The sequence below is a fragment of the Apodemus sylvaticus genome, chromosome 9 (assembly GCF_947179515.1).
Source record: "Apodemus sylvaticus chromosome 9, mApoSyl1.1, whole genome shotgun sequence".
NCBI classification, from domain to species: domain Eukaryota; kingdom Metazoa; phylum Chordata; class Mammalia; order Rodentia; family Muridae; genus Apodemus; species Apodemus sylvaticus.
In genome coordinates, this window is record NC_067480.1 from 42,628,720 (window position 1) to 42,646,860 (window position 18,141).

General features: G+C 35.9%; 1 protein-coding gene across 1 annotated transcript in view; it reads right to left on the minus strand.

Moving 5' to 3' along the window:
* The window catches only part of Spag16 (sperm associated antigen 16), a 979,959-nt gene that overhangs the window by 241,130 nt on the left and 720,688 nt on the right, over nt 1–18,141 (minus strand). Inside the window, exon 16 of the mRNA XM_052193590.1 lies at nt 7,126–7,252. Within this exon, the coding sequence (XP_052049550.1) occupies nt 7,126–7,252 (127 nt within the window). The remainder of the gene's footprint in view (nt 1–7,125; nt 7,253–18,141) is intronic.

The window sequence follows — 18,141 nt, forward strand, 5'->3', positions numbered from 1 at the left end:
GATATTCATTATCCCTGAATTAATGGATTTGTGGTTAATATGTCTTTAATTGAAAATTTCAAAAAACTCCTATTAGTATCATCATGTTACTTCTTGTGTTTACTCTTAGCAAATTAAGTTGCATTTTATCATGGAGCATAATAAAACAAGAATCAAAGAGAAAAAATTGGCTATTATTGCAGAGAAAGCATGAAGCCTGCCCCTATGAATCTCTAATTTTTTAAATGTAATTCCCAATTTACAGTAATGACATAAAACAGTTTTCACAGAAGTATGAGAGAATGTAAATTTATTATTACAAATAAGAAATTAAAGCTCTTAAAAATCTTCTAAGTGGGAGAAATAAAACACAACCAAGAGGTCTGTGATGATGGAACAAGAAAGCCCTGTTCTATACATGACATACACCTCCCTTCACAGCTATACTTTATATCTTAAAAGACTGCACACAACCTTGCAGGTGTCTGCTCTGCCTGTATACCCAAAGGGTTACATATACCCCTGCAGGTGACCATTTTGCCTTTATACCCAAAGGGCTATAATCTGATATTCTAAAGTTCTTCTCATTCCTTGGACTAGAATCAGAGTGGTCTGTATTTACTTAAGAACAAATTGGATATTTTATGTTCAGAAGAACCAATACAAACAAAATTAAACAATAAAGCCATAAAATAATTGACCTGGGTCCTCTGTTTATCTATTTCTTATATTTTATCTTCGATTCTGATGGCTCTGTGTCCTAAAAAAATGCATTTTATAGAATTGGTTCCAACTTCCCAAGCTTGAGGCATGAAAGAAGTTTGGTTATTTCCTTCCTTTCTTATTTAAGTTTTTAATGTTTGTTTCTACCTGACCCAGGGCTTATGTAAGAGAGGGCCGATGGGGAGGTTCCATGTTAGTATGCTGGCCTCACAGGTATGAGGGAGGCTCTGGGTTCTAAGTACCACCATCATCTATCCAGCCATCTGTATATAGCCTCCCATTGATAACATTTACTAAATGACTATTGTATGCTATGAGTTGTGCAAGGCACATACAAAACTAGACTGTACTTGATCATAAATGACAGAAAGAACCACAGAGCTGAAGCTATAACAAGAAATAGCTTTATATAATTTCTCAAGTATCATGTGGCTTTTGCCAGATAAGTGACCGAAATGTAATTGACAGTGAAAATAAAAAAATCTCTAAAGCCAGCAGACTTCAGACTGGCCATGTGAACAATGTACACGTTTGTTGAGATATATAGATGGATCAGTGAATGGATAAGAAGTGATACTTGGTACAGGGTTGGAGGTCAACCCCCTCCATCCCCTCTCAGGGAAAAACAGGTACTCAGGTTACCTAGGAGACATGTAATAAATCTGGCAGAAGACAGCAGAGACTGCCTTCTGATAGTTTTCTAAATTTTAGGGACAACTAGTTGGTAATTAACGCAAATAACAGGATGCAGTATCCCAGCTTCAGGTAAAACATCATGTACTGACGTGGAGCCACATTCTTTTATAGAAAGAGTAGAAGAATATAGAACTTATTCTCATTATAGAACTTAGTTCTCAGGGTATAGACTGCTTATCATTGAGTGCTAGCCCTATATTTAAATGGACAATGAGATTGAAAAAGTTTGGTTTCTCAGTTTCGTCATCTCTAAAATAGGACAAGAACAACACTATTAATTTGTAGTGAGATTTAAGTAGGAACAAATCCCTTTATGACTATAAAGACAGTAGTGTGAGTCTCATTCCAGAGATGTGGTCTGCCTCATGATGGAGAGAATTCTTTCTTGTGTGTCTCTTCTTAGTGCTTTCTTTTTTCCCAGTGAGAGCCCAAGAGAGACAACTTTTGAATGCACGTTCTCTATGCTTGTAAAGAAGCAGTGTCGCCCAGTTGGCTATGGCCCTTCAATTCCTGCTCTTCCCCTTGGCTTCTGAGTTGCAGGATTTTGCTCTCGGGCTAGAGGAACATAAATTATCCCTACACAAGCCTTATGAGCTCCTGGGATTTTCCCCTCTATGCCTTTTGACATCTTCCCCTTGACTTTAAGCTCTCATTTGCAAATCCTTACTCAGCCAGCAAGTGGAAGCAGGGGAGGAGCCTCTGCAGATCTCAGGGTCTCTCTCCACTGCCCTCACCCTGCCCTCCTCTGTCCTGCAAAGTGATGCTGTTTTGACCTCCAAGGCCTCTTCTCTCTAGTTCCCTTCCTTCAGTCTCCCAGATGCTATTAAGTGTGGACTGTCAGCCTGTCCTTCCCTGAGCTAAAATGCAGTAGTTGAATCTGGGCAGTAGGCTGGGGTAAGTCATGTGGTGTGCCTGACTCACCCTGTGTTAGGAACCATTGCTGCACTATTTTTTTAATTTCTCACCATTCAGCTTTTAAAAAACGCTGGAATTTAAAGATTTTGTTTTCTTTTGCCTATTCTCCCCCATCCTACAGCTCACTACCCTTCCACTGTTCAGAGATACATATGGCCAGTCCTTGGTACCCACTCATGACTGGATTGGAAGATCCTATAGGCTTCTGACATTGCATATAGGGGGGAACTGAGGACCAGATTTAGGCAGTCTACCACAAATCATTCAGCTATTTAAACAAACAAAAATGAACCTCCAAACTAGGGTTCATTTTCTTCCTGTGTGCTCTACCGGGGGAGAGAAATAGAAACTATTTTGTTTGTTTGCTTGCTTGCTTTCTCCAGAAAGGGTTTCTCTGTGTATGCCTGACTGTCCTAGACCTTACTCTCTAGACCAATCTGGCCTCAAACTCAGAGATCCACATCATCTATATTCTAAGTGCTGGGATTAAACGCATGTACCACAACAGCTGACCACAACCTACAAAATGATGCACTGTAGCTTTTATTAACCAACACTGATCAATTTGAGCCAAATATTTTTGGGGATATTTTGCTTTGAAAAAATTAGGGTGAGGGTAATATATTTTCATCTCATTCAGGAAAAATTGATTTTTGTTTTGTTTTGTTTCTTTTTGACCCCCCACACCCACCCACCTTTGTGGGTGTTTTTGGCATGGTTCTGCTTGTTGTGGACATTTAAGATTTTCTTCAAAAGCTGGGAAACTTGGCCCATTTGAATGATCTGATATCTACAGGTTTTCTACAGGAGAGCCTGCATCTAGCTCAAATTTCTTTCCCATGCATTTTCTAGAGCTGTGACTACTTTATAAATGTGCTGGAATTACCTCTTACAAAGGAACAAAAAGTATTGCTGAAGTATGTAAGCACAGTGAAATGAGAGATGTGGAGAGGGGAATGTATAAATCCTTTGAGTTCTCTTTTTATTACATTCACCATGCAACTGCATTTAACATTTTCTGAAACAAGCAATAATGTTTGAATGGAAAAAAAACATATGACACATTAAATATGACCAAGTGAAAGGTATTATTTAGATAGTGAATATTTATAAAAACTCGTTGTTTTACATTCCCAGGAGGCTCTTTGCTTAATGAGAAAGGAACATTTATCCTCTTACAAATACAGTGTTATAAGTTTATACTAATATATGGATATATCTGTAAACACAGATAATCTGTATTTGTCACAGGCAATACACTTGTAAATGAAACATTATGTAAATAATGCTATGCTACATGCAGTTCTTCTTTCCAATGTGTGTGTGGCTGATTCAGCAGTGGAAAAGCATTGTCATCCACAGTGATTTATACTTGCTCAAATGTTTAAATATATAATGTACACTTCATAAAACATAGTGCAGTCTTAATTACTGATTTCAACAAATTTTCAATATAAGAACAAGGGTTTTGCCTTCTTTTATCCATTAACTGGCACACATTCTTAGATGTCTTACCCACTCACAAGAAGACCAACTGACTTTTCTTATTCCAAAAGTGAAAAGAATAATCTCAGAGATCTGCCCCAGCTTTAAGAAATGTAGAAGACCAAGCTCAGAATTCCTTATTGTGGGACACCATTTTCCCTTTGAACCACCATTAAACACTGAGAAAATTATCTACTCTCTTATTTCCATGAGTAAAGATAGTTCAGGGAGATTAAATAATTTATCTAAACAATGCCAAAGATGTTATTAAATTTAAGGGTCTGAGTCTAGTATGTATTCTGCACCTATACTTCTGTGATATAAACTTCTTTATCAAAGCTACCTGTTACAAATGATGTATTACTAAGTGTATCAGTCTTGGAACAGATAAAAAGCCATTTCTTAGAACATACATTTGTAAACCTAAAATTAAAATATTTGGCTACAACTTCTAATTATGTGGTTTCTATAGTCTATATTGAAATTTGTAATAGTACAGACAATACTTTAAGTTGTGTTATGATCTTCAATCTATTTCTTACATTGTGTTAGATTTTCAGTCACTAGATCCTATATCTACAAAAATAACTCATAGTTTATAGACACAGCATCAAACATTTTTCTAGTTACTCTTCAATGAAATTGATCAAGGTATATGATGATCACTTAGTATATATAACAGCAACACATTGTTCAAACCAACTTAGGCAAGATGTTACCCAAACATTACACGCATTACATAATACCAAGGTAGCTGTGCATGTCTATTGATAATGACTTTCTCTTAGGTCCAGAGTACAGCTAAGGGCAGTTAGACAGAGCTTTGCCTTGAAAAAGGTGAAATTGTGATGAATAACATCTTGGGTAATACTGTCACAAATTTTGACCAGGAGACATGGCTTAGCAAAAACTCAATGTGTGTTCCCAATCGATGTGTTTTATTTTTAGCCAGGTCAATAATCTCCTGCTCTTTTGGAATCATACCATCTATGCTTGCATTACCTTGCCCTGTGAATAAATACCAACTTGTCATCTTCAGATGGATACAGATTTTGACATTATTAATTCAGACTTGATTTTATCATTGTATTTCAGATATTTTTCATAATGCAATTTTGCTATATTTCCTTACTGAATATAAACAAATGGCAATTAGCAAAGACATACAAGCCACTTATCCTTATTACAAGACTTGCTTGCTCCAGATCTGTGCTCCTTTTTGCTCTCTTCAGAAGAACAAAATCCCCAGTACTATACTTTTTTAAAAAATCTTTCTGTTCATGTTCTGATTTGATCTTGGACTCCCAGTAATTTACCCAATTTTTGGTATACTTTAATCTTTTTTTTTTAAAAAGGGTCATTGCAGATGTCTGTAGAGAAACACAGGTTCCTCATTATTCAATGAGAAAAGCCTTGTGACAGTCGTTTCTTGTGCATATTGAATTAAAATTAATTATCATATGTTCTTTGAAGAAATGGTAAAAGGGATGGGAAGGTCGAACTGAAATTGTGTTGCTGCGGCCTGATAACAGGATCTCTGGTTTGCAGCCTCTGTCTTTCTGTTTCTCATCATTCTAATATCAAATCTCTATACTTTCTTAACATTAGTGTAGGACCAGGAGTTTGGTAGCTATGGAAGAAAAGCCATTTGCTGTAGCTAGACTTTAATATATTGGCATGTGCAGCAAAAGATAGATGCTAATATTTATTTAAAATCACCTTCGCCTGGCTGTACAAAGAACTTTCCAACTGGAAAGCAAGGGACAATAAAAAGTCAGCAGCAGCATGTCTAATAATAACAATAAAATATAGAGCTATTTTTAATTGTGCAATGCTTTTCAAAAGGACCTTCTGTTACTAGAATGTTACAGCCTCAAATTTTACCATTCAAACCTCAACATTCAAAGACATGAGTAGTTAACTGTCTGCTTAAGGCAATCAAAATGGATTTAGAGATGTGACTTGTCTGTTATACCTTAGTAGAAACTCCTGTGGAGATCTGATGCCAGTGCAGATTTGCATGTCAGAACCTTACATTTAAATATTAATATCTTACATATCACAGTATGGAATGAAAATTCCAACTGATAGAATCTTTGATTCGGCTTGATTGTGTCTTCTCTCTGAATTCTGGCAGACCATAAATGTCATAATGCCATGAATATTACTAGTTTTTCTCTTTTTGAAACTTTTTATATTCAGGACCCTCCTACCTCTACCTCCTTAGAATTGCATGCATGTGCTGCCATACCGAATAACTAAAAACACATTGTTTCCAGTGGTATTTATAGGTTCATATGTAATGAAAATGTAACATACAATTCAAGATGATAACTTAACATTTACATTTTTAGATGCTTAATGGTAAAAACCCAAAACCAGTTCCAAGAAATACGCAGAAATTACCTTATGGTTCCAAAATTACTCTTGTATATTTAGGATTCTGTACCAGAGAATTAATATGGACTATGTTTTTTAGAAAATAAAGCATTTTCTTTTTTTCTTATATATTTATTTCTCCCTTACCAACTGAAGTTTAGTCATATTAAGATTTTAATCAGTCACAAATAAGGACTCTGAGGAGTTCTCAAAAGTTCAAAACTCTTAAATATACATCACCTCAAAGGGAAGATGTACTATTCATTCCTCATTTAGCTGAGTCTACCATTAAAAATGGAGAAGCAGTAGTACTTTAATCTTCTAAGTGGACAATTGGAATCAATTTACTTAATCTCAGATTCTACTCTATTCATCATCAGTAGGGATAAAATATTTTATGTGCTTGATAATTCTTATGTATTTCAGGATAAATGCTACAAAAATTTCATAGAACATAAAGCATTTAACTATAATAATAGATGAATATGTGCATAAATTCTAGAGGATTTCAGAGCAATTTCTTAACTTTTTAATAGTTAATCTATTCCATTAAAATATTTGAAGTTTTTATCTTGATATGGTTTTTGTTATTTTCTAATTACTTGTGTTACAGGGAGCCCAGGTAGCTTACCCTAGGTAAGCTATGGGGCACGGGCTATAAGAATATTCATGATGCTCTCAACAAGCTTATGATATGTCTATGTCAATATCTTCCCTATTTATTTTCTTATGTTATTTCTTTATGAGATCAATATAGTTTTTTCATAGTAAGACTCGTGATTTTGATAAAGTAGAAATAACACAGTTGATGTATTCCATACAGAAAATTAAAAATTGTAAAGTTTCACCAAAAACTTTTAAGAGAAAAAAGGTCATTTCAGATATTAATTAATTAATTAATTAATTAATGTTCATTTGGTGCCAAGAGTGAAACAAAACGAATCCTACCTGAATGGTCGAAGTTCACCTCATTGCCGGGACTTGGACCCACATCAATAGAAACAATTGGAACGAGCTTCCGGAAGTCCCACAACTTTGTAACTCCACGGGCATCACAGGATGCTATTATGTGACCCTTCAAAACATATAATAAAAGAAATAGATATGTCATAACCTGCAGTAAAAAAAGATAACTATGAGATGTATGTTCCAGTTTTATCAATGCAACAAAAAATATATTTCTCTAACCTAAAAAGAAATCATTATAAAGTTTCATCAAATTGTGTTCTTAAGATATGAAATCTTAGGTGGAAAATTATGAAAATAAATTTCAGGAAAGCACTTAGATTTTAGTTATATAAAACGATATAGAAATATAAAATATATAAACCCTTATACATTTTATTTTATTATGCAAATTATGTGTTTTGAGATATGTGACACATAAAGCCACAAATATGAAAAACCACTTCCTATGTGCATTTCACTTAATTTGATTCTAATGAACTTGTGATGCTATTCGATGCCACAAATGAACTGAAAAGAGTTATGGAGATAGAGGGATGGTCGGAGAGTAATGGGGTTCAGGGGGCCTGGCTGCAGGAACATGATGCTTACTGTGGCACTTTAGACCAACTTCTCAGCAGAGACGGTGGCTGGGCACTTTGTTAACATATTCTATCTGTTTGATTATGTTAATGCCAAGTGCTTAAAACAAACAATTTTATAAAGCACAAAACAATGACAGTTAATAACTGTTATATTGGAACAAGGAACTGTTATACTGGATACAGCAGAGGAAAAACAGAAGAGGAGATGAATCAATTGCAGTGAAGAAAGGGAAGAGGCTTTCCCAGCATCGCAATTAGCCTGCGCTCCTCCATCAGGAGGTCCATGGCTGTCTAGGCTTCCTGTCTAGACATTGGCCTCTCAGAAAAAAATGTCAGTTTTTGAGGACCAATCCACATCAGTAACGTGGGATGAGGTGAGAGGCGAGAGGGGCTCTGCTTTCAGTCTTCACCCAGTCTCATCGTTTTTGCATTCAGTTTCTTTGCGCATTCTTTTTTTTTTTTTTTGCTTTAGTCTTCTTTTTTTTTTCTTTTTTTTTAAAAATATTTTTATTTTCTATATTCTTTGTTTACATTCCAAATAATTTCCCCTTTCCCGGGTCCCCCCTCCCCATATGTCCCATAAACCTTCTTCTCTCCATCCATTCTCCAATGACCTCCCTCCTTTTTTTTCTCTGTCCTTTGCTAGATCAATCCTTTCCAGGATCAGGACCTTCTCCATACTTCTTCATGAGAGTCATTTGTTATGCGATTTGTGCCTTGGGAGTGCAGTGAGTCAGGCATATTAGAACCACATCACTGTTCACAGTTACTCCCTAAAGTGACTGTTTTCAACTGGTTTTACAATTTCCCTTTTAAAATCTAGTTACTGTCAAGTAAAAATCTTTCCTTCCTTTCTTAATTTTTAAAAGTCTTAAAAGTTATTAACTTTATTAGTAAACAATTTTGTTATTTCTATCAAGGTTATATTTGCTCTTTACTTATTTACTGCCAGGAAGATACCCTTTCTCTAAGAGCTGAACAAGTTTTATAAATAAGAGTTCAAGGGAATCTTTTCCATATCCCTAAACACACCAGTACTACAATGGATGCCATTAGTTTTAAAATTCTGTAACTGTTGTCATTGGCAAAGTAATATGAAAGCTATGTCCCCATTCTAACAAATGAGATGCTTAATCAATTTTATGACTTAAAAGGAACAGAGAGAATTTGGACTGTCCTCAAGTATGTAAACACATTTTGCAAGAATTGTGAGGAATCAGTGAGTTTCATTGCAGAAAAAAATTGGAACATTCCATAGGTTTTAGTAGGGAATAGTAATGTTAGAAATTAGAAAACATTCTCTGTAAATATAGAGATTTTCAATCATCTTTAGACATCACAAATGGGATCTTTGTTCAACCTAGAGAAGATAGTAGATAAGTTTTAATCAGAATTTAATCTGGGTGCACCTTTCACCACAGACATGTTTATTGAGTTGGACTTTGTCTGGAGACTCTAAATTAAAATAGATTTAAAAATATGCCCTACCACAATGAGTACTAAACCTTGAGGAAATGCATTTAAAATTTAAAAAGTCTCTTCATTTATATTGGGTGAAAATAAATATTAAAATGTTTTATGTTTAATGTCCCAAAATGCTGCTGTCAAATGATCAATGTTCAGTGGTTTAAAATATTAAAATGATTCAACAATTTATAATATGCATTTAATAAACTATGCAATGTGCTACATGATTCAATAAAATGAATGCATAGTGATATTTATGAATCTTTGAGTGGTGATCATAATTTAACCATAGTTTTTATTGCCTTAAGAACTTAGAGGCTATGACTTAGGATGTATTATAATGGGATAAACATAATTACTTATAAAGAGATAGAATCTGATTTTTAGGTTTGATAGTTGTATGATACTAGTTAATAAAAGAACTACGTAGTTAAACCAAGCAGAGAGTGTACACATAGAGTCTATCATGATATTTGTACAATAATGGAATCCCATAAAATAAGCATTAAATGAGAAGGTGACTATAACAATTTACTTTAGTCTAAGTCCTGCCTTAACAATCTTAAGGCTGATATCAATTTTAGTTCTTATGGTTTTGAGTCAGCAACAAACAATATAGGTGATAAAAGGGTTATCAAGAATTTGGAAATTCCTAAAGACTCTAGAAACTGCCTCACCTCAGTCAAATTAGAAGGACATCAGCTTACACCCCTCCTTAAAACAGGGTATCAATCTAGAATAGCATTACACAACTGGAGTGTGTGCTGAGAAATCTTGAGGTACAGAGACATGGTAAAGGATTAGATGGTGACTGGGTGGGGGTGCGGAAAGCATGCCGTCTAAAATGTATAACATATAAGACACAGAACTGTGATAATTGTTAGGTACTTAGCCTAAACTAAGCAAGATTTGAAAGAAAATCTGTTCTGGAAGTAGGTGAGATTGTCTAAGATTGTAAAAGACTGAGAACCCATTTGCTTTGACAATGTTTCTAAAATGTAATTCTAGGTTAGGTCCTGTCCCATTGTCAATACTAAGATGTAGTGTCCAGAAATGAATGGTCAAGTACAGAGTTCTTTAAAAAGTTCAGTTCTGCTTGGGCTGTGTCTAATATCCCCAGGGCCTGGCATAGTTCCTGTTACATGCTAACACTTGACCTTTCATTAAATAATTGAACAAGAGAGAATGAAGAGAGTATAGAGTTATCAGTGTTGACAGTGTTTTAAAGGATATTTTTAACTTCTAGAAATATTAAGGAACTAATGGCTGTACAAATGAATTTTATTGTCAGACTTAAATGATCTGGTGAAATAAACCAGCAAGTATAAGGCCTTTGCAATGCAAGTGTCATGACCTGGGTTTGATCCTTGCAAGCCATAATAGAAGAAAACTGACTCCTCTGATCTCCACATGCCCAGTCACACACAGAGACACAGACACACATGCATCTGCACTGTGACACACGAGCCCACATTCATATGCATTCACTACTATAATTATGACAAATAAATACACTCCAAAAAATCTTGAGAGACTCAAATTAGTTAAATAATTCAAGTATAACTTAGCAAGCAGCTTAAATGCAAAGTAGAAAACAAATAATAACCATTTCTGATGTCTGATGGCCATAGTTCAGCCTTCCAACCTTTATAATCAAGAACCTATATTGCAAAGTGCTATACAAACATGAAGTTATTTATTAGTTAGAGAAAAGCATAGAATAGAGGGCCACTCTATTTTATAATGATGATATACTGAGAGAAATTTTAAAACATATATCAGCAATGCATCCTTTGCACACTTTCAATATTGAATCTAAATGTGTAGATTAAAGAAGCTATGATAAAACTCTTGTTTATAGAAAATAAGAATAGTGGCCAGTGGTGGTGCATGCCTTTAATTTCAACACTTGGGAGGCAGAGGCAAATGGATTTCTGAGTTCGAGGCCAGCCTGGTCTACAAAGTGAGTTCCAGGACAGCCAGGGCTACACAGAGAAACCCTATCTTGAAAAACAAAAAACAAAAAACAAAACAAAAAAATCAAAAAAAAAGAAGAAAGAAAAAAAGAAAATTAGAATAATCAGAATTTACAACAATAGAAGAACCATGCATCCTGCATGGTTATACAGTCACCTAACAGCTAGAGGTTTCTTGATGCCAACGTGATGTGAGTAGTGCTAGAGGCTAGCTGACTGTCTCTCTCTCTCACAACACAGAATATTCATTTATATAACATAAGAAAATGAAAAAAACTAAAATGCTAATAGGGTTGTATACAGTTAATGTAACACTATTTCATAGGGAATAATATCCATTAAAAAAAAAGTCATATATAGGCACAACTCTCTGTAGGAAAGCTCTTGTATTGCAGATTAGGATTAAATGCTTTTGGTTAATCCACAGAAGACATGGGTACAATCTTCTTGGACTTGAAAAGAACTCTGAATAAATGCTGAATTGATATGACTCAAAGCTCCTTTTCCAATAAACAGAATGATTCAGAGAGCTGACATTCTAAAAATAAGACTTGTGATCACAAAAATTAAAAAAAAATCTATAAACTTGCATCATGGGTCACTATTTACTTTGGGGCAGTGGTTCTAAACCTTCCTAAGGCTGGAGCCTTACTGCAGCACCTCACGTTATGTTGATCCCCAAACATAAAAGTATTTTCATTGCAGCTTCATAACTGTGACTTTGCTGCTGTTATGAATCATAAAGTAAATGTCTGTGTTTTCTGGTGGTCTTAGGTGACTGAGTGAAAAGGTAATTCAACCCCCAAAGGAGCCAGGACCCACAGTTTAAAAACTTCTGCCTTAGGGTATTCTGATAAATAATATCATACATAAGTATCACAACCACATAGGTTGTCAGGCTTCCACCATATTTCACAATTTACAACTAAAGATGGTCCAGGAAAATTAAATTTTATTTACATGGTCATAGATAAACCTACAATTAATAATACAGTGCAATTAACAATAGCAACAACAACAACAGCAACAATAGCTTCTACTAATTAAATAATTACTGTGTATTATTTAGGGTCCTAAATATTTATAAAGAGAAACAAAATGACAGGTAATTGGTGGTTCCCTGCATTTGTGGATGAAGAAACTGAGCCACAAACAGACTAAATTGTGTCCAATCCACACAGTAGACAGATGAACAGTCAGCATTAGTATCTTTTTCAGTATGGCATCCTTGTTAGCCAATGGGCTTTCCTATGCCTCAAAGGTAGAGTTGGGCAAGAATTATGATTTTAAAGGTAGAAGGGCTTAAACAGTTTGATAAAAGGATAACAATGAAAAGAGATAAAACAGAAACATAGTGGGAATGAAACTGTGGCTCCCAAGCTCTGGTTCGGAAGTGACTGGCCCTTCAGCTTCTGTGGGGAAACAGAGTCTGAAAGAGCTTTGTGTCAGATAGGAGATGTAACCCTACTTGTTGCTAAGTCACGAGCAGTGCGAAGATTTCCCAGTCAAAGGAGACAAAAGAGATTATACTTTGTAAGTGACAAATTGAAACAATCTGGATTTAACAAGAATCTCACAGTCTGGATCAGAACCCAGTTGGACACTGAGTAACTAGATAAGTGATATGAATATCACAAGGTAAAGTCTCTGCATCTTTAGTGCAAAACTTATAGTACAGAGAGACTCTGGACTCCTGATCTGGGCAATGTGGGGCAAGGAAGTAGTGACAGGGCAGATCTTATAGAAGGGATATGAGAATAAAAATGGGGAGCACAAGAGGTGAATGCAACAACCAGAATTCCTTTTCAATAAAAAGCTCTGAGTGTGTGTGCACACTTATATGAGCAGGAGTGTGCATGTGAATGAGTTCGTGTGTGTGTGTGTGTGTGTGTTAGTTACAGGGGATTGAAATCTTGAATATGCTAGGCAAACACTCTACCACTAAGCTACATTAAAAATAATATTCCCAAGTAATTGCAGATTTATCTATCAAAATGACATATGAAGCAAGGCAAACAATATATATATACATTCAACAACAACACAAAGCTTGAACTAAAACAAAATTTAATATTAATAAGAATATAGAACTAACAATTTATTTAGGTCAGACAATTTTAGAAGAGAAGAAAAAAATCACATAGGCCATATTTTCTTATAAAGCTGTAATTATGTAAAAATCACATTAGGTTAACAAAACAAAATGTCTGGGAGGTAAGGGAGAAGAAAAGCACCATCTAAAAGACAAGTTTAGAATTTACTCAATGGAGGGATTTCTATTCTATCCTGTTTTTAATAAAGTTGAAGCCACTGATGAAAATGCCATATGCTTTTTGAAAAACAGTTTCATCTTTCATTTATCTATGTGTGCAGACGTATGGGTAAGCACCTGCAGATGCCAGAAGAAGGAATCACATTGTCCCCTGAATACAGGCGACCAGCAACTGCTCAATGTGAGTGCTACGGACCTGAACTCGGGTTCTCTGTAAACATTCCCTGCATATATTTATTTTAAAAGGACTTTAAATAAATGAGATGTTTAGTAGTCCATGTACTTTTCTGGAGAGAAACAACTAGATCATGATAGAGATTTATGGACACCTAAAATTAAACTCAGCTAATAAATGTAGTAAACCCATCAAAATCAAAAGCTAATTTTCCCACAGGAGATACAGACAGATAACCTGAACTGTTTGTCAAAAGAAGATAAAAAGAAATAGTTGTAAGGGAAAATGTCATAGTCAGAAGCACTGGGGCATTAAAGAGGGATCATGGTCAGGGGTACAGCAGTGTGTTTGGAGTGGAGACAAGAGGTTTGCTGTTTCTCGGTGTCTTCCTCAATTGCACACTTTTTTTTTTTTGTATTTTGAAACAGGATTTCTTACTGATCAACATCTGGCTACACTGGCTGGACAATAAACCCCAGAGATCTGCCTGTCTCTGCCTCCCCAGTGCTGAGGTTACAGACATTTGCAGTGAGTTTGCTGTTTACCTGACTGCTGGAGCAGAACTCAGATGCTCACGTGTGCAGAGCAAGAGGCAACTGAGGAATCCATCTCTCAGCTTCAAGAGGGACCATTTTAAAATATGCCAGGTGCTGAAGAAACATCCCCAGATACTACAAGGATTCGACACTAATTGTAAATTCTTTAGAACACCGAAGTTTTTTAATGAAAATAAATTTAAAATCAGCTAAAATAAGGTAAAAATGGAATAACTGCAACAAAGTCATACAAGTACAAAAGAAGAAAAAAAAAAAAAAGAAAATACCAAACCAGTAATAACAGAGCAACAAGACCTGCTATTTAAATGAGATGGATAAAAGAAAGGACAAATCAACATTATATGTATACATGAGTGTCTGCATGTATGTAAAATGCACTTTGTGGGTCTTTATGTCCTTAAAGGCCAGAGAAGAGAGAGCATCATATCCCCAAAGTTGGAGATACAGGCAGTTGTGAGCTGCCGCATGAGTAGCAGGAACTGAACTGAGTCTCACTCAAGAGCAACAAATACCATCAACTGCTCAGTCATCTCTCCAGTCTCTAGAACGCCCATATGTGGATCATAGCAACAAGCAATTGTGTCCCTGCCTATAGGTAATACATCTTAAGACACACCGATGGATGCCTTAAGCCTGGGAATATTGAACTTCACCATATGTTTCCTTTTGTGACCATACCTGGGATAAACAAAGCTTCATATATAGATGAGGCATTGTAAGAGATTAACAATGACCACTGCCATGGTCAAGCTTAAATCTCAGCTGCATTGGACAAGGAACCAAGACATAATCCTCTGGAGAATCTGAGAAAGCATCTTCAGTAAGTTACCGGGGGGGGGGGGGGGGGGCATGAATACCATCCTCTGTCTTAGAATTACTATTGCTGTGATGAAATACTATGAACAAAAGCAACTTTGGAAGAAAGGGTTTATTTCACCTAAACTTTCATATTAGTGTTCATCATCAGAAGCCATCAGGGCAAGAACTCACACAGGGCAAGAACCTGGAGGCAGGAGCTGATGCAGTGACAATGTGGAGCTGTGCTTACTGCCTTGCTCCTCATGGCTTGCTCAGCCTGCTATCTTACAGAACCCAGCATCACCAGACCAGGGATGGCACCACCTACAGTAAGCTGAGCCCTCCTCCACTGATTACTAAGTAAGAAAAATTCCTTATGGGCTTGCACCCAGTCTGATTTTATGAAGTTCTTAAAGTTCCCTCCTCTCAGGTGACTTTAACTTGTTTCAAGTTGACATAAAACTATCTATTACAGAGCCCTTCCAGCAGCAGCAGCTGTCCCTAAAGAGAGAAGTCCACAGAAAACACACATGGCATGCAACACTCCTGTCACCAATACTTGCTGCTGAGTACTTCGGTCCTGTTTTACAGTCTGGGCTGCCATTCTTTCCAACATTTACCAAAGATCTGTGGCTCTACAGGAATCTTCTAGGTCTTCAGCACCAGCTTGGGACCTCAATGCACCGGGTAGGCTGAGCAGTCACCAGGTAGGCTCCCATTTTCTCAATCTACAGACAGCCACCGGTGGGACTACTCGGTCTGTATTGAAAAGCCAGTCTCATAAAGCCCACTTTGTAATATATATTCATTCTCTTAGCCACGTTGCTCTAGAGAACCCAGACAATGTCATCATTAGCAACACAGACAAAATGAGATCCATATACGCTAGTAAAGGTTATGTGAGAGTGGATGTTGTCTCTTCCTTCCCCCTCTTGAAGGATCATAATCCCTCCTTCCATTATAGCACTATTTCACACCACAGCTGACTACAGAGAAGTAACATCACAGAGAGAGAAAAGGAAATAAGGAAGGATAGCTGTCACTGAATTAAACTAGCTCGAACATCAGTGACTTCTATGGATGAGATCCAGGAGGCTTGACTTCTGGGATGATGGTCTTCCTGATGGCCATGAGTTTGCCAACTCCTCTCTTGACAAGAACTGTCTTTTATTCTCTACACAGTGGATGGATTTCCTTAATATCCATTCCTTTCCTGAGACATGACATAAACGTCTATATATGTCTGACTTATATAGCATCAACAATACTGTTTATATTCTCCAAGCTCATATTGAGAGATAAACTCTTTTCTCTCTGATTAGTTTTCGGAACATGTATAACCTACATGTACACATGTAACCTTACTCTTATTTTCAGGTGAATCAGGCAAAATGGACATACAGGTGGTGTTCGTGTTTTGCCTTCAGCATAATCCCAACGCCATTTGGCACTGGTTTTGTGTGAAGCTTTGTCTGTGAGCTAATGGGCAACTTACTTTGACTATTTCATAGAAGTTTGGAATTTTCAGTTAAAATACATAATATTTTTGATATCAGCTTATTTAGATTTTTAGTGAAGGTGTAAGGTTTGAAGAGGGTGTGTTGCAGAAGACTTGTATTTGCTGTATATTCACTAATTAGCAGCTAGAATAAATAGATTTTATTACTACAAAATCAGTTCATTACTATTTGTCACATTATATCATCAGGCACAATCTCACTGTATAAATGAAAAAAAAATTAAAAGTCTCATAATACCACTTTCCTGGAATCACCTGGGTGAAATAATGTGGCTCTTTGGTTCATTTAGACTTTGAGAGTTTATCCAGTAAAAAAATAAAATAACCAAGAAAAAAAAGATAAAAAGAGAGTTTATATGCATTAGTTTGTTTTATTTATAGATTATTCTAATATGGAGTAACATGTTATAAATATTTAATAATATTGAAAATATTCTTACATTAGAGTATATTTAGGTCAATATCTCAAATAAATATTTGTAATATAAACTTTCCTCACACTATTATTTATAATAGTAAAATATAAGAAAAATTGTGGTGAGAAAATATACACATATACATATATATAGAAACAATAGATATATATCAAGTATTATAACTATAATTATAATGGCATTATAAACATTATTGAAAGGTAGAAGTAGACAAGTAATTCAATCAAAGCAGTAGCGAAGAAAATTTTTTATGTTTTATTTTATAGTACTAAAAGAAATATAGACATTGAAAAGAATATGGTAGAAACTCAAACTGAAATGCTTGGGCTTAAACATTAGAGTGATTCACTGCAACTGTATTTGCACTTTTGCATTTTTAAAGTTCCTGTTTTGCGTTACCATTTTTAACATCATATTTTCAAATAAACACTGAAATGCAAACTTTGCATATAAAGCCCGCCGAGTGACCTCGTTTTCATCCCCCAAGATTCTGCTCATAAACCAGACAGGAGCACAGGGTCATCAAGCAAATGGTGGGAACATTAAGCCACGGAAACATCGGCTGCGTTCAATGTGTGGAGGTAATGACCTGCAGCTCAGTATTAAGGTATAACCATAAGAAAATGCTTAGGATCATTAGGGGGAAAATTAGTATTTCAAACATTTTTAGTACTGATACATTAGCATGTGTCTTAGGATAGGCCTATGCAGCATTAAACAATAGCTCTTTACACAGTTCCCTTGGTACCCAACAGTAAAGATAGATACAGCAACTAAGTATGGAATTAAAATGGAGGGAGACAGTAAAATCTGAGAACCTCAAGGAGCTCTCAGAAGACTAAAGGAGCAAATGTCAAGGATTGTAAAGAAGTGGGTAAAACTGCTGTGTTTAGAAAAATGCTGTTTTAATTTTTCAACTGTGGGTCTGCAGTTGAGAAAGAAGAGACATAGAAGGCTTCTTTGAAAACCCCTACCCTCTTACCACCCCACCCCTCAAGTCAGTCTAGACAGGAAGGTGTTGAAGAGAATGCTTAAAATTTGTGATAAGGATGCTGAAGCATGACTCTTCATAATTAGTTTCTGTCACGGGTAGGTGTGGGACTGGGGTGGGGAAGGACTGATTTTTTTAAGGAGTCACTGGGGTTTTAACCATGCTCCAGTGAGTATATGGACAATCCAAATTAGACCTCCTCCTCCTCCTATTCCTCCTATTCCT